Source organism: Euprymna scolopes, chromosome 11 (assembly GCF_053919585.1).
Source record: "Euprymna scolopes isolate OS-2025 chromosome 11, ASM5391958v1, whole genome shotgun sequence".
Lineage (NCBI taxonomy): Eukaryota > Metazoa > Mollusca > Cephalopoda > Sepiida > Sepiolidae > Euprymna > Euprymna scolopes.
The window spans coordinates 78006936-78028484 of NC_136492.1; the positions used below are offsets into that span (position 1 = coordinate 78006936).

General features: G+C 31.2%; 1 protein-coding gene across 3 annotated transcripts in view; it reads left to right on the forward strand.

The window, feature by feature from the left end:
* The window catches only part of LOC145287923 (diacylglycerol kinase delta-like), a 345479-nt gene that overhangs the window by 261263 nt on the left and 62667 nt on the right, over positions 1 to 21549 (forward strand). For all 3 annotated transcript variants that reach the window (XR_013869227.1, XM_080135873.1, XM_080135874.1), the window contains 4 exons: positions 8895 to 9008; positions 9573 to 9660; positions 12200 to 12445; positions 19548 to 19619. Coding sequence is in view for 2 of the 3 variants with exons in the window: in XM_080135873.1 (XP_079991999.1) it covers positions 8895 to 9008; positions 9573 to 9660; positions 12200 to 12445; positions 19548 to 19619 (520 nt within the window). In the remaining variant the exon portion in view is untranslated. The remainder of the gene's footprint in view (positions 1 to 8894; positions 9009 to 9572; positions 9661 to 12199; positions 12446 to 19547; positions 19620 to 21549) is intronic.

Below are 21549 nucleotides of genomic sequence, written 5' to 3' on the forward strand. Positions count from 1 at the left end.
GACATTTATGCTGACGACACTACCATTTATGGTACCACATCTAAGACAGTAAACGACCAAGTTCTCTCCAATTCTCTCTCCTCTGATTTTGAGCACGTAGTACAATGGGGAAAGGAGTGGCTGGTTACTTTTAATGCATCTAAAACCAAGCTTCTCTCTTTACATCATCAACATTCTGATCCACATCTGGCATCAATTGAAATGAATGGCTCTCGTCTTCAGGAGGCCTCAAGTTTTGACAAACTTCTGGGCTTGACCATTACTCCTGATCTTAAATGGAACACGTACATCAAATCTGTTGCCAAGGCCGCTGGAAAAATGGAGGGATCTTTCTATTGATCCAGTAGATATCTCACTGCTGATGCAATTCTCTATCTATATAAGAGCCAGGTACGTCGAAGGATGGAATACTGTTGCCACATCTGGGCAGGAGCTGCTAGAAAGGACTTGTCCTGCCTTGATAGAGTTCAAAATAGACTTCGTAGCCTCGTAGGAGATGTCCTTTTCTCTTCCTTGCAACCTCTATCTCACAGAAGAGATGTTGCGAGTTTGTCTCTGATGTATCGTTATTTTCATGGAAAGTGTTCGACTGAGCTTCAATCTATGGTCCCCCCCTCGCAAAACTTTCACAAGAAACACTCGTCTAGCTGTAAACACTATCAATAATTCCCCCCACTCTTTATCTGTGCCTAAACCTAAACGTAGATTCTATGAACAAAGCTTTTTTATTAGAACTGCACGCCTGTGGAATTGTCTTCCGTTTTCCTGCTTTCCGGCTGACTACAATATGGTTGTCTTCAAGTCTAACGTAAATAAGTTCTTGATGAGCCGTTCCATATAAGTTATCAAATTTACCAAATTTTCATTACTAATGATTATTATATTGTCCAATTTCTACTGTACACTCTGTAACCCTTATCCTTGAGTGGCCTCTTGGCCTTGATAATGTGTTGATACCTATGAAAAAAAAAAAAAGAAAAAGTCCAATGTGAACAAGTTCTAATTGAATCGTCCCCCTAAGTAATCCAAGTTACAAAATTCCCACTGTTTACTATGCTAAAATCACAATGACTAATGTATACCTATTAACCCTTATCCTTGAGTGGCCTCTGGGCCTTGATAAGTGGTGACACCCATGTAAAAAAAAAAAAAAAAAAAAAAAAGTTGCAAAAGAATTATACAATATTTCTGAGAAATGCTTTCCTTTTTGTTTTAAGTTATATACGGTATTGGTTTCTCTCTTAGGTCCCTTCAGCAGTAGTTGAATTCACAACCTCCAGTAAGAATTCACGATGAAATATCTCTTAACTAATATCTTTATCCATTTGGGCATGTGTTCAGTAAGACAACCTATGATTGATCTCTTTATTGAAACTCTTGTCAGAATGGTTACCAACTTTGGCTAAAAGTATCAAGTAAAACCAGAAAAGTGTTATGTTGTAAAAATGACAGTAATTATGATGTGGAAAACACGTTAAACACGCAAATAATTCAAATTAATTTTCAGAACAGTTTTGCACCACTTTTATACCTATTGCGAAGATGAAAATCAAAATATGATACTAAACCTAGAGTGTCAAGCTAAGTTTAGAATCTTTATTCCAATTTTGATCAAATTAAATAACCTAATTTTCATTCTTAAAAATGTCTAAAATTTAAGGCTTTAACTTAACAGGTCTTAAGAAAAAATTGAAATTCAAGGAATCTTGTAAAATTGGTATCTTATGATTGTGGACTAAATGAAAATCTGAAATATTTGTAATTTCAAATGGCAGGTTGTATCCTATTCTTCCTTAAAAGATCTTTAATATACTTCAAAGAAACTGAAATTGGGTAAATATTTATTGATGTTAAACTTTCATAAAAATAAAAAATATCTGAATTTGAACAAGGTTTTAACTCCTTTCATATCAAACTAAATATGGCCAACATTACAACCTCATATCTTGTAACTGTTTCAAAACAGTTAATTAATTTCAGAATAAATCCTATACATAGAAATATACAAACATATGCACATATCTAACTTGATATAAATAAAAATAACTATCACTGTTGCACATTAGGGCAGGTCGATTTTGGAATCCCGGTGAGGCAATGGTGATGACAGTTGGGGTTTGACATAGAAAAGACCTACACAAAATATTTTTTTCAATATCGTTATCTTTGCTAGAGGAAATGACAAAGTTGAAAAATTTAAGTTAAGTTTTTCGGTGAATAGTCAAGAACATCAAAACAATCTGTACTGTTACGAAAATGGAATCATTTAGAAAATTTTAAACTACATTTTTCAATAAAATGAGTGAGGATAATGAATTAATAAAATAAATATTAACTGTAAAGGCAAAATTATGTTTTTTTAAATAATAGCAACCAAAGTTCGCTTTTTTATGTCGAGAACTTTTTTTGGGTGGACACATTTTATATTTCACGGTCGCAAAACACGCTCGTTATTGATATTAAAAATTAACGTTTATTATTTAATTTGAAAACATTACGATTTAGGCTTAATTATTTCGAAAGGATAAGTGAAAAAGTTTTTAAAATATATATTTCAAGTCTGCTGGAGATTTAAACATTTGTTTTATCTTTTTTAATTTGTTTTTCTATTAGGTTGATGCAAAAATAATGGCATATTATTTTTGCACCAACCTAATATTTCACATGGAATTCTATTTGAAATTTTTGTTAAAATATGGTAATACTCCAGTTTTATATTAAAAAAAAAATAGTCCATACAATTTTTTTCTACACATTCTTTACGAGACATAACCACGTAAATTTTTAAGTTTTTCTACTTAAAAAAATACTTTGCAGAAAATTGGTGTCAAATTTTTATTTCTTTTATTTTCAGGGAGTAATTTTTTTAAGCCGTATTTTTTTTTTTTTCCAAAATTAGTTTTAAAATCAGACAACCCATAAAGATTAATATGAGTAAGTAAGGAAACTCCTTTAAAGGTTTTTGTTATTTGTGCATCTGTTATTGTACTAAAATAACTTTTAGAAAGCCATTCTTAACATGGGAGGATAGGAGGTTGTGTTGTAACTATTCTGTACTTTCACCTAAGAATTTAATAAACAAAAATTTCATAAAAATTAAATTTAACTTGAAAATACTATTAAAAATATAATGGTAACATAGATGCACAAGCACTGGTTTTTCAAACTTTAAACACTCGTTATTGATAAATTCATGTTATCGAAGGAGCTAAGGTCTTCTAAAAATGTCTACACTAAACACTACTATGCCTCTGATTTGGTTTGGCCTCTCTCTTCAGTACATCTAACTCAATTCTAGAAAGTTTTTCATTATTTCTTATAACTAGCACTTATTTTTTTACATATGAAACTGAAAGATAACCTTAAACAGTTTCCTTCAGTTATAATCCATTTATTTTACTTTTCAGATTAGAATGTCAGTAAAAGCACAATGTTCAGTTTTAACCCATGGTTCACAAAAATTTGCTATCCACCTTGTCGTTTGGATGAAACAGCACCCCCAACTTCACGACAAGTCATCCAGTTTAGTTATTTCCTCAAACAATTATCCCCACTTAAAAAATAGGGAGATTTCTATGTTAATTGCTAAGGAATTAATTAGTATTTGGCAAGCAGTTAATCCATAAATACTCTTGTTAGAACGTTATATAGGTCAAAAGGTCAATATATTTTGTTATAAGAGGGCCAAACAGATTGACAGGAAATCTCTTGCAGCAACCAAAGTGAAAAGAATGAAGAAACTGCTAGACAGATTGTTTGATATATTTTCCGTAAACTTTTTCTTGAGATGTGATGACTTTGCAGTAAAGTGCAAAACAGAAAATTGTCAAAAAGGCATATGGTCTGCACTTGTACTCCTAACAAGGAGGTAAAATTAATTCTAGAGATTCACCTGCAATTATGTTCCTTTTTTGTGGAAAATAAAATATTTTTGTATTTATTATTTATTCTGAATCTATTATTAAACATGCAAATTCTGCAATTTTCAGGTTCCAGTAGAACTGCCATTTGAGCAATTTTTAAATTAATTGATGGAACAACAAAAAGCCTTACATTTACTGGTCCTTTGGGGAAACTATGTATCAATAATTATCAAGATTTGCCTCAAGTAGAATTTTAAAAAATTAGTGCCCCTCCCAATCATCATTATCTGATAGCAGAAGAAACAAATAATTTAAGTGTGTAGACCAGAGGTTACTTTTTGAGTATGCTGTTGGCATTTTTCGAAGTTAATTTAAGATATGCAGCTTAGAAAATTGGGCCCTTGTATCAAGCAAGATGTCTAACATAAGCCACAAGGTTAATGTGTTTATGCACTAGAGGTGTCTATCCTCAAACACTATGATAAATTAAACATTCTGGTCAAATTTATCATCCAAGTGTGTGCAGTTAGTTGGTTTGAGATCAAAACCAAGAATTTTTTTAACCAACAACAGTATATTTTAATGATTCAGAGAACAAAACAGCTAATGGAAATCCAAATTACTGTTTTAAACAGTTCAAAATATAGTGCTTTTGCACTACTTCCGGAAAATATATTGATAATAAACTCAGATTAATTGGATGAGGGCATTCAAACAATTTTGTCCATTAGTAAATAAATATTTATCAATTAAATTTTTTCACATCGCAAAAAAAAAAAAAAGATTGAAAAAAGTTACTGCTATTAATTTTGCAGCCACACACTGGTCAAATTCCATAGATTTTTCTCAAAAAGTTGTATATGGGCAGGAAGCAAAACATACACATTACAAAGTCATTGTGCCAGCAAATTAGACCTTAATTTTCCTTGAAAGGAAATTACACAGAACAATTTAGTTGTATTATAGTATAAGTTTTTATTATTGCGTTTAATAAAAAATTAAAATATATGGTTCTGTAACTTGTATCACGTTATATTGTGTAATACATTTTCACATATCTTTTTGAATTGTGAAATTTAAAAGACTTAATTGGAATTCATTTTTGAGATGAGCATTATATATATTAATTTATATACCAATCGGTACAGACCTGACTATGGAAGATCAAATAATAAATAAACGTGGATTTATAAGATTGATCATCCTTCGGGGCCTGTGGCGCAGTTGATAGACGTTGAATCTCTACGGTTCCAGATGAGCATTGTCTGAAGATAGCAGTTTCAATCCTACCCAAAGCCGGCCAGAGGTTTACTTGGCCAAAACGTGGTGAGACAACAACAACTCTGGATGGCAGTGATTGCTGAGAATGCAGTTAGGAGATTCGAAGATCCTATCCGTCGCGGTTACCACCTGACGAAGGCCAGAGGAATAATTGGTCGAAATGTCGTGAAAAACATCTAATAAAGATGAAAACAACTAATAAAGATGAGATTAATAGTCCGAAATAAAAATAAATTAATATACTTAATTGCTAATTACTTTTTTTACAATTTTTGTTTAATCAATGCAATAAAAGTTGAGATATTTTGCTAGTTGTGATTCATAATTAAAATTATAATTCAAGTATTTATTTTTCTTTCAATGTATTTCATATAAATATATCAATTTTAATTGAATTTTTTTATAAAAATAGTGAAATTTCAAAGTCAGTATTGTGTCAAATGCTATGAAAATGAAGAATTTCTCAGCATTTTTCCACACGATTTTTAAAATTAAATGCTCAATTTTCTGTTCAAGATAGGATTCTAATTTTTGGTATCTGTTATCACATCAAATCCCAACTATCATCACCAGTGTCATGTTGATTTTCTGAAAAATGTTGCAAATTAACCTGCCCTATTGCACATGCCCAAATTAATATTAACATGTTAAGATCTGATTAGGGATTATTTTATGCTATCTTAAAATCTGGAAAGAAAATTTTGGTGCTTGTCTAGAACCCCCCACTCCACCCTCTGCCCTGAAAAAAAAAAATGATCTGTATGATATACATACTCGTAACCAAAAGGAAATATCATACACCAAAAATCATAAATTGATCATTTAATTTTATTTTTAAATAAAAAAAATAAAATTTTATGTAACGCCATCTTGAAAAAAGTTTGAACTAACAAGAGAGATAATTCAAACTTTGTGAAATTTTACAAAGCCATTCTTAACGTAGGTAGGGAGGTATTGAAAAAAAAAAAACTCAAATTCACTTAAAAATGTTTTTCTTCATGAAAATTAAATTACTTGATCAATTCACATGATGTTTGGTGTGTAATATTTTCTTTCTGCCTTGGGTACATAGATCATACAGATTTTTATTTTATTTTTATTTTTTCATGGGGAAAGTTCTGGGCGGGCACAAATTGTCGATAAAAGAGAAATTGAAAGAAAGCTGTGTTATTTCATTGTACATTCCTGAAAAAGATGTAATTTCTAAAATGTATATTCTAATATGATAAAACAATTGTAATCATGTGTTTACCTTAAAAGAGAAAACGAAAACAAACTGGAGACTTTTCATAAAAGCTATGTAAGTACAAAACATCTAATTCTTTATCTGGCTGTGGTTGATTACAAAACAAAAACTGGGAAAAGTTGAGCTTTGGGCCACAAATTTTATGAGGGTACAAAGTACTGGAAAAGATAGAATTTGTATAAAAGTGGGAATACATTGTGTAGTGACATTTTAAATTTAATAACATCTTTGAACTAGTAATAATAAAAATGCAAATAAAATGTAACCTGCATTTAAAATTTAAAAATCTTTAACATGTCTCTTCTACATCAGATGTGGGTTGCAGTGGTAATTGTGGCATCATGATTTTCTCCATAAAGCTCTCATGTTGGTTTCAATGTTATATTGCTTGAGGTCATCTTTGATTTTGTCATTCCAAATCTTTCTCTGCCTGCCTTTTCTTTGCTTATCCTCAGTTGGGATGTGTGTACATCTATTTATCTCTTCATTTAAAAAACAATACATCTATAATAATGGATATAAAAAATTATGTGCATACAGTATTTCACTTCAAAAATAAAATTGTGACCCTTTTTTTCTTAAATATTTTGGGACAACACTGCTTTTGCAAATTTCAAAAAATCTCCAACGATTTATACTTCAAAAAAAAAAAAAAATGAACCAACTTTTGAGGTCAATGTTTGATTATGTGACATGTTTAATACAGATATCATTTTGATGCTCTTGTTTAACAACGATCTTGAACTGTTTTGAAGTATCATATTCCAAAAATTATAGATCCCATCAATAAAAGTATATATATTCTTTATATTATAATGGAGATTGTGTGTGTATTGCTGTAACCAAAAGAGCATATTATTTAAAAGTAATGTTTGATTTTTTTTTTTGTTTACCACCCCATTACTTTTTTTTTTTCTTGCTACCGAGATGTTTTTGAACAATACATAATTATGATCTTAGAAATAGTGATTTGGGAAATTAGAAAAAAAATGCCAACATTTATTGCATGTCATCTTTAATTGTAAAGATCACAAAAACTAGGAGCATATCCAACCTCCCCTGTAGAAAGCCTGTATGCAGAAGCACATGAAACTCCTCCAATGCTTAGAAATCAAAACCTTGGTCTAAAATACTACACAAAACTTACAGCCAACCCCACAAACCCAGCACACAATAGCACTTTAAATCCAAACTGTAAACACCGTTTCGACCAAAAAGAAAATGCAATCAAAACCTTTGGACTTATAATAAAATCGATTTCCAAAGAAGCAAGTCTACCCATAACCAAAATTCACAAAATTGTCCTACTCGAAACCCCTACCTGGAAAATTCTATCTCCTAACATCGACCTAAGTTTAAATAAATATGAAAAGAAAAATACTCATCCAATAACTTATCACGATAAAACCAAAGAAAAATATCCAGACCACACACATCTATACGGATGGGTCTAAACAAAATAACGCAACAGCCAGTGCAGCAATACTCAATAAATCAATCAAAAAAACAATCAAACCTCCCAAAAGAAACCTCAATCTTCAGTGTTGAATTACATGCTCTAATCCTAGCTCTCAAACTCACCTCCAATAACAAAAAAAAAACAAATTTATAATCCTTTCAGACTCCCAATCTACTCTAAAAGCGATTAAAAATAAAAAGATGGACAACCCCTAATCGCAAAATTACTCCAAAAATTAACTGAACTAAACAGTAAAAAAAATCATTTTCTGCTGGATACCGAGCCATTCCAGTATTAAAGGTAATGAATTAGCAGATTCAGCAGCAAAAAACGCCTTAAGTCTCCCAATCGATGCAAATTTTAAAATTCCGTAGATAGATCTAAAAAGACGTATCAACATATATACAACAGAAATGGCAAACCTACTGGAATGAACACCCTAACAATAAACTTCACAAAATCATGCCAAAAATCAAAAAACAAGAACAAAATACGAAACTAAACAGAAAAGAAGTCAAACTAACAAGAATAAAAATAGGCCATACTCACTTAACCCACTCATATCTCCTAAAAAAAGAAAGACCACCCATCTGTATACCTTAAAACAAATGTACTATCTTCGTTTTTCTCCCTTCTCATCCTATTTTCCTTTCTTTCCCTTTCATCCTTTCCATCTTTCCATTGTTTCCTCCTCTTTACCCTTAGTTTTTTCTTTAATTTTTTTCCTATTCACCTATTTTAGCACCTTGACCCATAATTCATCGCATTTGTTTCTTCTAAATAAATCCCCTTTTTCCCAAGTTGTTGATTTTCTATTTTCATTTAGACTTTTCAACTTGTTGGTAAGTATACTTGATATTGTCAATTAGATTTTGTTAAATAATAACCATTATTATTAAACTTGTCATTTTTAAATAATATTCTGTATTTTGGTTACAAATATACAAGCATGAAATGATCACTTTTCTAAGGATTCGTTTTTCTGTTATCACTTGTGTAAAGAAAGGAATGCAATAAAGTTTTTGTAATTGAATATTCCTATCAGGTAACAACCCAGGAAAGCTATTTAAATGGTGCCGGTGCTGAACAAGCTGAAGTTGGTTCTTCTGAGCGGGATGTTGTGTCAAGGGAGATAACTGCTATCAAACAAAATAAAGGTGTAAGTTGGTCTTGTTTTCAAAAAAAAAAAAAAATTGTTGGCATTCTGTTAGTTGTCATGATTTGTACATTGTAGAGAATTTTGATTTTAGGGAGAATAGGATTTGGGGGGGGGGTATTTTATAAATAATGCTTTAAGTATTTTTTTTTTTTTTTTTAATGTCTAATTAAAAAATTTATTTTTACCAGATTGTGTTAAAAACTTAAGCATTTTCTGTTACATTTTCAATAAATTTACTAAATTTCATTTCTATCCGTGTTAAAAGTTCTTTAAAAAAAATTGTAAATGAATTATAATAAACAAATGAAATTCATATTAGAAATTTAAATAAGGTTCATGGTAAAATCTTAATCAGCAAGATATATTTTATTTAATTAATTGTTCATAGAATCAATTTTGTAAAATTAAACTTGATTTTCATTTTTTTTTTTTATTCATTTATTAATGTTTCGTAATTAATTTCCTAAATTTAGAAACTTTTTAAATTAGAGAAACAGTTTTTTTTATTTTTTTGTGTGAATCTCTTAAATCTTTGTCTGAAATTTTCTGATTCATTTTTTCTAGATGATTTTCAAACCTCGGGATGCACTCATGTCTCGTGCCAATAGCCTCAAAAAAGCCATCCGACAGATTATAGAACACACAGAAAAAGGTTAGTTTCTCATCAACGGAACATTCACAAGTATGAAAGATTTGTTCAAACTAGATCTGTTTTTGTTTTGAACATCTTCATGACGTCTCATTCCTTTCAAAAGTCAGTTTTTGTTGTTGAAACTAGGGTTGTGGAGTCGAAACTTCAAAAAATATTTTCTTAAATTCTGATGCTGGCTCTTTGAAATTTTGATATTCAAACAGTCTGTTGATTCTTCAGAATCTCAAATCTGCATGGAATTTCAAATGGAACCCTTTATTTAATCAACAGGATAGCATGCTCTCATTCTATCTGCCATAAGTAGAACTAATTAATTTATAATTGTACTGTAAAGTCGCCCAAACTGAGCATTGAACTTTCAACCTCTTGATACAACAGTTTTACCAAGTACTTATTCCTTGCGGGTAATTCTAATATGAAATTTAGGATCATTAGACCTATTTTGTTTCTAGATGTACAATTTACTACTTATATATATACACACACACCTGACATAGCATTCTTCAGACTCTGACTTTTCCAAAACTTCTACCTCCCTTCAACAAAATAAAACAAAAACAGATCTAGTTTGGTTACAATTGCATTCATCCTGGTCAAGTTCAGCAAGCCTTTTTTCTAGGCCTGCATCATTTATGGATATGAATGATCAGCCAAGATTCTTGACTACCTACCAATATGCTTGTGCCTCTAGGCAGAGGATTATATATTTTGGGGATTATGTTACAAATTAATACCACCTCTGGACAACAAGGTGCATGTTTAAACCATCAACATTATATATAAATTAAAGGTGTACGGTTATAAATATTTTGCAGAAATCAGCTTTTTCTTATTAAAAAAGTGGATTTTTACCATAATGCAAAGAAATCACATTTACAGAATTTTTTTTTTTTCTAAATAAAATTTACAATATTTATCACCTCCATAAGAAACATTTTTTTTTTTTTCTAAAAAAAAACAAAAAAAAAACTCTAAGAACTGCCTGCATCTTATGACATGTTTGCAAAAAATGATGCCTAAACTTGTGCATTACACATATTTTTTTTTTTCCCCTCTGTCGATTGTGGCATCTTATCTTAGGCCGTATATTAAGTTGAACTCCATGTTTGAAGTTATCCTTATTTACTAAATAAATGAATCAATTTTTTCTTTTTTTTTTTTTTCTTTCTTTTTTTTTTATAGTTGGATTATCAGGGATGTGAATTCTCTTTTTAGTTCCATTCTACTTTTTTTAAATACAGGAAAGATGGATTTCTGCTTAAATAGCTAGAACCTTCTGGAAATATGAGTTCTCTGGGTTTTTTTTATGTTTTTATACGAAAAAGGCTGATTTATGCGACTCGCTTTTTTTTTTTTTTTTTTTTCTTGTTATTTGGCTGGAGTTCATTTCATAGAGAAAAATGTAATGAGTGAAAATTACTTGCCTAAAAATGTCCACCTATCTGCATGTCTTGTAGGGTTCAACTGCCGAATAAAAAAAACAAAAAAAAACTTGATTTTTATCTTCAACAGTTATGCAAACTATTGTTAATTCTTGTTGGTCATGTGCAAATTAGATGAGCAATTTGATGAATGGGCGAGTTTATTTTTGAGGAAGGTGAGCTATGCATACATGCTACATTAACAATGAGATTAAAAGCTGGTGTGAATTATGGCATCAGTGAAAAGTGATGTGATCAATTTATTTATAACACATCTTCTTCCTCCTTCTCTAGTTTATCTTTCTCTTTATTTTTTTTCTGCTATTTCCGCTTCCTATCTGTCTTGTCTTGCCTTCCTTTTCCATAAGTTTTCTCTGAAAATTGAAAAATGTAATTTTTGTTATGAAGGCAAGATTTCAAACAATTTATGATAAGAATAGCGAAGTTAAATGACTTTTTTTCTTTTTTTTCGTCAAAGAATGACTTTTTATGGTGTTTGTTGAGATAGTTGACAGATGATTTTTTTTCTTAAGCAATATTACATACTTATGTGGAAAATAGTAACATGTTCAAAGATTATGAAAATTTATTGAGTAGAACTGCTATTGTGTGTTTAGTAAAAAAAAAAAAAAAAATGTCTATTTCTTTAGGCTACAAATATTGCATGCCATAAATATCTAATCTAAAACAGGCGTCAGTTATGCCCCCTGCATGGGAACTCTTCACTGTCTACTTTATAACATTTAAGTAAAATGCAATTTTACCTAATTTTCTGTAAAAATTACTTTTAACTATAAATATCATTCTACTCAATGAATTTTCGTAATCTTTTGGATATATTACTATTTTTTATATGACAATTATGTAAATTTTTTTTTTTTTTTTTTTAATTTTGATTTTCTTACTTGAAACTACCTGGAAGTTTTTTGTGTGTACTGCTCTTCTCCATGCACATGCACACACACACACACACAGGTTGGGAAATTTATTTAAATTTCAGCTATTTTGCCATTGGCCACTCCCATCTCTGGGTTATGTAAAAGGTAAAAATGCTATATTTTTCTATTTGAAAATATAGACATCAATTCGCATGTCTTATTTTGTGGTTTCTATTTCAGCTGTGGATGAACAAAATGCTCAGACTGAATCCCATCGAGGTTTTTTGCAAGTCCACAACGACACTGAGCCCTGCCTACAGGCTAATGATTCTAATATCTTCAGTGAACAAGTCGAACCCTATGAAATCAGTCCATCCAGTCCGGTTCAAAGTCGAGAAGTATCTCAATCGGTGCCAACATTTGCTGTCTACACATCAGAGTCCAAACTCCATCCAGAGTCGCATCCAACACAATTGAAACTTGCAGGTCAATTTAACATACTTTTTTTTTTCCTTTTTCTTTTTATTTGAAATGAGAGTACTAAGTAAACCTTTCAACACTCTTGTAACTCTTGCCCTCCCCCACTTCCTTATCCTTTTAGTCCTCACATTCTATGAAAATGTTTCTGATAAAGGAATTGCTGTTTTCTGTGTTGGTAATTGTAAAGATTTTTCTATCCATCTCATTTACCAATATCCTCAAGTCATTTTTGGAATTTGATAAGTGATGACTCCTTGGTTAAAACAAACAACTTTTAAATAAGTTTGTTTTAACTGGATTTTTATTTTTCTAACTCCGTCTTTTATGATGAATAGAAATTCCTGGTTGGTTTAACATCATATTTATTGTCAGTTTTATTTGCTGTAAATTAATAAAAAATGTCTGAATTCCAAATATCACTTTAACCAAATTTATCACAAGGAAAAAACAGTGTTGCCCTTATTTATTTGCCTCCCTAGAAGAGCAGAGTTAGACAAGAAGTCTGTTTATAATATAGATCAAAAGGAGTATTCTGCTTGGGACAAAAATGTAAATGGCCTCAATCTTGAAGGATTTCTCTATCACTGACCGATGGTAGAAAAGATGAAGTGTACTATCAGAACAGCTACTATACTTTGCTCATAGCAAAAAGATTGCCTCTCAAATTAACTTCCCTTACAAAATCCTGCTTGCCCATCCCACTATATTTATTCCTGTCAAAATGCAATAATAAAAAAAAAAAAAAATAGACAAATTAACAAATTAAATTTTTCATTTATTTTTAAGTTTCAACCATTACGTTGTGGAAAATTTTATTTTCCCAAGCTATGTGTAAAAAATGAAAAAATAACTTGTTTTAAATTATATACTATTAATCAGTTACAATAGATATTGTTTCAACAATAAATAACCCAAAAGACCAAAAATTCAAAATATTTTCTATATTTGACTAGAAAAATGGCTTCGTCATAACAAAATTTGAAAATCAAAATATTGAAGTTCAAGTAAAAAAAAAAAGAAACTGGAGAAGTAAAACCGTTATAATGGAGGGAATTTTTTTTCTGAAAACTTTGAAAATTTTAGCAAAGCTCAACTTTCCCTAATTGTTTTTGAAAACTATTTTCAACCTTATTGCGTTTCATAATTTTTGGATATGTTTATTGCTGTGACATGACAATTAAGTAGATACCATTGGTTTTACTTGAAATTCAATATTTAGATTTTCACTATTATACAGAGAAAAGAAAATGGGCTAAGAAATATCTCCCCTTGAATCCAAAAAACGGAGAGTTATCTATCCTTGGAATGTGGTTGACCTTTACAGTCAGATAAAGACCCTCATAAAAAACGCTAACATCATTTTGCATCAGAAACTTCTAAATTATTATTTAATCTGTAATTTTGTTAAATGAAGGTGTAAAGTTTATACTCTGTTCATTGAGCATTTTTGGTTTCTTAATAATCTACTAACAAGTTATTATCAGGGGTAACACTAAGAAAGTTTCACTAACAATTTTGAAAAACCTTATCAAAATATGAAGGTGGAAATTCAAAATATATCTATTTTGCTAATATAAAGACTCTTTAGTAATAAAGGATTTCATTTAATAATACACAACGACAACACATTCCTCAGATGTCTGTCGTCTCTGTACAAAGGTTTTTCAGAACAACCTAGCATGAACCCTAATTAAATATTAAAATAGCAATACACATGAAAAAATTTAAATGGCTTAAAATATTTCAATATTGGTATATATAGAAAGAGCTTGATAAGCTAAGAAAAAAATCTTTAAAAATTTTTAAAATCCAATTAAATTCAAGGAAGTTATGACTATTTTTATGCCCTGTGTGTTTGGATATTTTCCCCTCTTTAAGACCGTATGCGTTTTGTCACATTTTTTGCACTACTTTTTCAGTAAAAATGCTATATCTTTGTTAAAATATAAGACTAAGCAATGAAATTTGCCATATAAGTGTATTTTTGTGCAAGGAATCTGAATATACTATGTAAAATCTCCAGAAATGAATGGTTTCCAAATAATCTGCAGTAAATGCACATAAATATGCTGCGATTGCTTAAAAATGCCATGTATTCATTAAAAGAAAAAAGTTAGAGAACTCAAAGTTTAGTTGTAATGAATTTTATGTGCCAAAAACTGAAATCGAAATCTAGGATTGGTTAAAAATGAATATATTGCAATATTTCTTTGGTATTATTGTAGATTAATACCTTCTGTTACCCCTCCCCATCTGACCACCTCTCCAAAATGTGATTCTACCTTTATAGACAATTGCATGTGAACAACTTGAAAAACTTTAATAAAAGATAAACAAAAATTATTTTAGAATTTAATGTAAAATGATTTCTCATTTTGAATCATTCGAGCGTTTTAGGGCAGTTACCCCCCCCCCCTTTTTTTTTTGTGTGAAAAATATCAAGTATTTAAATTCTATTTAAATATAAAAAAGAAACAAGTTTTTGCTAAAGCTGGCAAATTGTTAAAAATTTTGAATTAATGTTTTGATTTTTTAATTACATTTCATGTCTTTTCCTACCGTTATTTTTTCATTGAGCACCTCCTACAAATATTTAAATATTGATTTTTTTTTTTTTTTATTTTATTTTTTTTTTTTTTAATAATCGGATAGATTAGTTTTTTTTTTTTTTTTTTTTTTTTTTTTTTTTACATAGGCATCACCTCATTATCAAGGCCCAGAGGCCACTCAAGGATAAGGGTTAAAGAGTGTACAGTAGAAATTGGTCAATATAGTAATCATTAGTAATGAAAATTTGGTAAATTTGATAACTTATATGGAACGGCTCATCAAGAACTTATTTACTTTAGACTTGAACACAACCATATTGTAGTCAGCCGGAAAGCAGGAAAACGGAAGACAATTCCACAGGCGTGCAGTTCTAAGAAAGAAGCTTTGTTCATGGAATCTACGTTTAGGTTTAGGCACAGATAAAGAGTGGGGGAAATTATTGATAGTGTTTACAGCTAGACGAGTGTTTCTTGTGAAAGTTTGGCGAGGGGGGACCAAAGATTGAAGCTCAGTTGAACACTTTCCATGAAAATAACGATACATCAGAGACAAACTCGCAACATCTCTTCTGTGAGATAGAGGTTGCAAGGAGGAGAAAAGGACATCTCCTACGAGGCTACGAAGTCTATTTTGAACTCTATCAAGGCAGGACAAGTCCTTTCTAGCAGCTCCTGCCCAGATGTGGCAACAGTATTCCATCCTTGGACGTACCTGGCTCTTATATAGATAGAGAATAGCATCAGCAGTGAGATATCTACTGGATCGATAGAAAGATCCCACCATTTTTCCAGCGGCCTTGGCAACAGATTTGATATACGTGTTCCATTTAAGATCAGGAGTAATGGTCAAGCCCAGAAGCTTGTCAAAACTTGAGGCCTCCTGAAGACGAGAGCCATTCATTTCAATTGATGACAAATGTGGATTAGAATGTTGATGATGTAAAGAGAGAAGCTTGGTTTTAGATGCATTAAAAGTAACCAGCCACTTCTTTCCCCATTGTACTACGTGCTCAAGATCAGAGGAGAGAGAATTGGAGAGAACTTGGTCGTTTCCATTCGATAATAATTCACTGAAAACATTTTTTAAGGGACGAAAACTAGAAGTGTGTGTATTGTTCGTACACGTGAACAAACATATTTAACATTTTTGCTTGTTAAAATATTTTAAAATTTACTACTACCCAATTTTTAAAAATATTTGTATGGTTGATAACAAAATAGGTCTAACTAAACATGTAAGAATTTTTTTTTTATATAACCAGATTTTCAATTTAAAAAAAAAAAAATCGATTTGGAATAAAAAAAAAAAAAAAGTCTGTTTTCGCCATGTTATTGCTGCTGCTGAGTGCTACTATCACTACTACTACAGAAGTCTTGATTCAAATTCATAACGATTTTTTCGAATATTATGTTTTTAAATTACTACGTACCACTAAGGAAAACACTGTCCAAATAATCTTTTTAACAAATAAACATAGTAAAAAGATTGTTTTATTTAATAGTGAGTGTTCGAAGAAAACATTTTTCAAAACTTTCAATACTCATCATTTTGAAATCTTTTTTTTTTTTTTTTTTTAACACAACAAAAAAACGAGTGGTCAAATGAATTTCGGACACTCGAAATTATTAAAAATGACATCTCTTTTGGCTAATTTCCAAATTTCATTAAAACACGGTACGAATGTTTAGAAATCCCGGGGGGGGGGGGGTCATTACAAAATCTTACCGAAAATGCCATTTTATGATTACATTTTTATCACTTTATTTGCTTAAAACTCTAAAAATATATAATGTATGTTATTATTTACTAATTCATTTGAAAGTATATTCATTTCTGAACAAAACGGTGGTATTTTGAAGACTTAAAGTGCTTTGGTTTTTAAAATATGACTATTTTAGCAGAAACCCCTTGAAATCTGTGATTATCCAAAGCGTTTTAACGGCCATGTGTATTGCTAATTAAAAACACCATAGTATTGGAAGCACTAATAAGATCTTATTGGTATTGCTATGCTACATTAGCTTATACCAAAAATGGTGGATTTTCTCCAAGTTACAATACCTATAGTAAAAGCACTAGTCTGGCTACTCTGCTAGATTAGATTAAATCTTGACCTGAAATCTGGTAAGATCAAGCGATCACAAGATATACTATAACATATTTAACTGGTCAGTTAGTGGGAGGAAAGTTAATGCTCCTAACTTTTTAAAACTCAGCGTTTGAGAGGTAAAAGAACTTTAATCAAATATTCGAATATCTATAGATCTCATAAAGATCAGGTCCTGGATATGACCTTAAACTATATCCGATGGTGAGGCCCCAGCTTGCGGGCTTTGGAGAGTGTGGAGCCACCCTCTAATTGCCATTGCTCTCAGGTCCACTCTGACTTAGAGTGGTAGTACCTGTTAGGGTCCCAACTATGGGTGAAGTAGAAACCGACTTGAAAAAATAAATACTCTTTTAAAAAATTTTTCTTCCAACTCACTGGATTTGGCATTAAATAACCTGACAAGGGTTGAAATGCCATAAAACAAAAACCACCAACCAACCAACCAATCATATAGAGATCAAGTGTTAGCCCAAAGATGGATTTTTCAGAACTTTGACTGAAGTAAAATGGGGGGGGGGATATTGAGGAAAAGGAGAGGAAATATCTATTGCTTGCTTGCTTTCTTTATTATTGAACTAGCAGGGATACCCGGCATTGCCTGGGTGTTTTGAGGTGTGTGTGGTTTTGGGTAAATTAAAACAAAAGAATAATAAAAAATTGTTGCCCGGGTGTTTGTTTCCGGGATGGGGGGTGGGTTAAAAAATGCAATTGGCCAAAAAAGAAAAGAAGAAAAAAACAAAAAAAAAAATGAAAAAAAGAAAAACTACCAAAAAGAAAGACAGAAAGAAAGATAGCGTCTGAAATGAAAATTTTTATTTTATGCTAGTATTTAATGTATTTATTTGTCTTTTGTTTGTATGCAAAAGATTTATCCACATAAAGTAATTTTTTGGGTCTGCAATAAGATTTTTTAACCATATAAATATTAGGTGTAAGTACACTGTTTTTTTTATTTGTTGTTGTTAATTAAACATGTGTGTATGCATCCCTGTAATAGTGGCTTTCTTCCAAATCCAATGTCCTGCCTCAATTTACATAGCACTTTTTTAATTGGGCTAATGAAACTTTGAGAAATTCAATGTGTAAAAATAATGAATAAGTAACTAATTGGAAAAGAAGTCACCTCTCCCCTGTAATATCACCTTAAAAAGTACAGTGGAAATCACGGTAAATCGGGGGAAGAAAAAAGCGAAGAAAAGGAAGAAGTCCATATACTTGGAAATCGGCTGCATATAAAACTGTATTTACCTGAATTTTGGCTGGGAATTGTTAATCGATGAGGATAGGTCGATAAAGAAATGAACGTGACATAAATACAGTTGGATACGCAATTAATAGTTGCAGACGGATAGTTAGATGTAAAATCTGGAATCCAATGTTAGTTCGTTTCGTGTTTTTGTGTATTTAATAAACGTGATTGTTTCTGTGTAAACTGTAGAATGCAGCGGAGAACGGATTTGTGTAAGAGAACTAAACTGTATTCACCTGAATGTTCGCTGGGGAGTGTTAATTGATGTAGCTATGTCGAAAAAGAAAGGAACGTGGCATAAATACAGTTGGGAATCCAATAGTAGTTAGTTTTGTTTGTTTGTTTATTTATGTAATAAACGCGATTTTCTCTGTATAAACTGTATTTTTAATGCGGAGGAGAAGGGATTTCAGTAAGAGAGCATTGTGATAGACTGCTATTAAATTAAGCAAGGTAAAATTGAACGTGGACTAAAAATGTTTGATAAATAAAGTAGAAAAAGACTACATCAGTAACCCTTCGGTCTGTAAAAAAAAAAAAAAAAAAATCCCAGTGTAAATGAAATAAACAAAAAAAAACAAAAACAAAAAAAAGATGACATCAGTAACCCTTCGGTTCATTAATCCCCCCCACCCCAATATAAATAAAATAAGAAAAGAAAAGGAAGAAATGGCATAAGTAAACATTGGATTTGATGTAATAGAAAGTTGCGTTTCAACCAATGGAAAAATGCCAATCTTTTTTTAAAGCAACTACGAACTCAAACCGGTGCTTCCTCGTAGTGTCCCTTGTGGACGTATTCCCACTGGTGATAAGTGGGCGCGGGAGGATTACGAATGTCATAGAGGAAAAAGTTTTTACCACTTCCATTGATTGTAACTGAATTTGGCCATGGACTCTCAGCAGAAAAAATATAGGAATCTAAGTTTATCGAGTAAGTGGATAGATGGTAGGCCTATAACACACCAAAGGTAATGTGTCACAGTGCATGCACATTACATTTGCATGAAATGTCTTGATTTTCAATCCTATTAAGGTCAAAATCGCAGGGGAAAAAATGATTGTATTTTATTTATATAGAGAAGATAAAACTTTACTGTTCCTTTATTTGCTTGAGATAAAAAAAAAAATTGTTTCTCTTTTCCTCCTTTTCCATGTAAAGTTTTTAATCTTTGTTCCAAACTGACTTTCTTTGACAGTTTCATGTTATGACGTGTCAACCGATGTAAATACTAAGTGCAGTTATGAATCCCCACCTGAGGCTGAGGGAGGTAAGTTATCTTGTAGTCATCATCAGATGGGAAAAAAATCACTTATTTTTAGTCTGTCCTTGATTTGAATTTCCAATGAACTATCATGGTTGCAAATTTTTTGACATCTCTACGCTATCTGAGAACCCATCCTTCAAACTCCTTCGCTTAACGGGTAACATGAATTAGAACAAATTAACGACATTGCCAATATTGCTGCAAATAAGTTGAACTTCATCTCTATATCTCTGCAAAGTCACAATTCACTTATGCATGGAGTGTTGTTGCCACATATGGGCCGGTGCATTTACCATTTAGAGTTCAAAAAGAGTCTTCATCCTAATATTAATACTAATCTTATCAATCAAGCTCCTGACCCATAGACACAATACTGCATCCCTACGCCTGTTTTACAAGTACTTTAATGAAATTTGCTCTGACAAACTCATTGCACTTGTACCCCCCCCCCCTGACGTACATACCACTAAGCTGACAACCAGCAAAATATCACCCCCTTCACTATAGAGGTTCCTAGATGCCGGAAAGCCTTCTAATCTAATAGTTTCTTCCCTCAGACCACTAGACTTTGGAATTCGCTCCCAGTTTTCTGCTTTCCCTGACTACTAACATGTAGAAGTTTAAATGTAACACAAATGGACATCTTGTGGCTCAACTCCTAACATTATCTCCTGTAGACACAATCCCTATTAGTAGCTCCTTTATGTTCAAATAGGAATAGATCTTGCTCAGGGTAAACAGGAATTTAAAAAAGAAAAAAAAAAAAAAGGAAAAATTATGCTTCACCAGTGTTTTTACTAGCATTCATATAAAATCATGAACTTATATTGGTAATTTAATTATATATAAAATCAACATTTTTGATGACCTAAAGAAAAGTTAAGACTGGCTTGTGCCATTAACTTTTTTGGAATGCCTTTTAGTTTGCATCAGTCTGTAAAAGAAACACCTGGATCAGATTGTAAACTGTCTAAACATAAATGGGAAGGTCATCTTTCAAGATTTACAAACAGGTGGGTATCTAGAACAACAAAATGGATCTCAATGCAATGGAAAAGACAAAACAAAGTGGAGAAACAACCTTGATGTTTAACAAGAACAAAATGGAAGGAAATCAAAGCGACATGGCTTCTCCAGAACTGATCAAAACTCCTGTTGGTGCTGAAAAAATAGTTTATTTAATTTTATTTTTTATTTATTTCTTTTTTTGTGTGTAGAGGATTTCTTTCTGAATTCATTTCAGATGGTAGGATAAATTTGATCTGATTTGCTTTGCAATGTAAGTTTTTCTAATGCTTTTTTTTTTTTCAAATTTTAATAAGACCGGATTATCATGAATTGAAAAACAAAACAAAATCATTTTTGATGACCTAAAAGAGAAAAACATCAACCATGACTTTGCTTTTTAAAAAAATTTTCCCTTTGATAATGAGGGTGGTGTCTTGATATTCAAAAGAAATGATACTGGATGACATCAAAGATATTATAAGAAAATAAAATTGAAAGGATAATAGTCGAGAAAGAAAACAAGCTAAAATGAAAAGAAAGCCACACAAATCTTTATAAAGAGCAGAAAGGAAGCAAAAGAAAGAAAATGTCCAATGAGAGTAATAAATTTGCAATCTCCCTTTCTTCCCTTATTTATTGGACATACTTTTGTGACAGGATGGATATATATTTACAAATAAATACACATTGCTCTTTATTGTAGTGGAGAATGAAAAATGGGGCAAATTGCACTGAAACAAAAAACTACCATTCAAAAGTCTGAAATAGAGATCATACAAACAGCACAATTTGCTATGAAATTATGATTTTCATTGATGGACAGAAGTTTGGTATCGTTTGACTTTGGTAGTCATTTTTTGTTGTTTGCTGCTTTGATCATAAAATTTCAGTCAGAATCTTTGTCTTGTTTCAATAAATGTGTTTC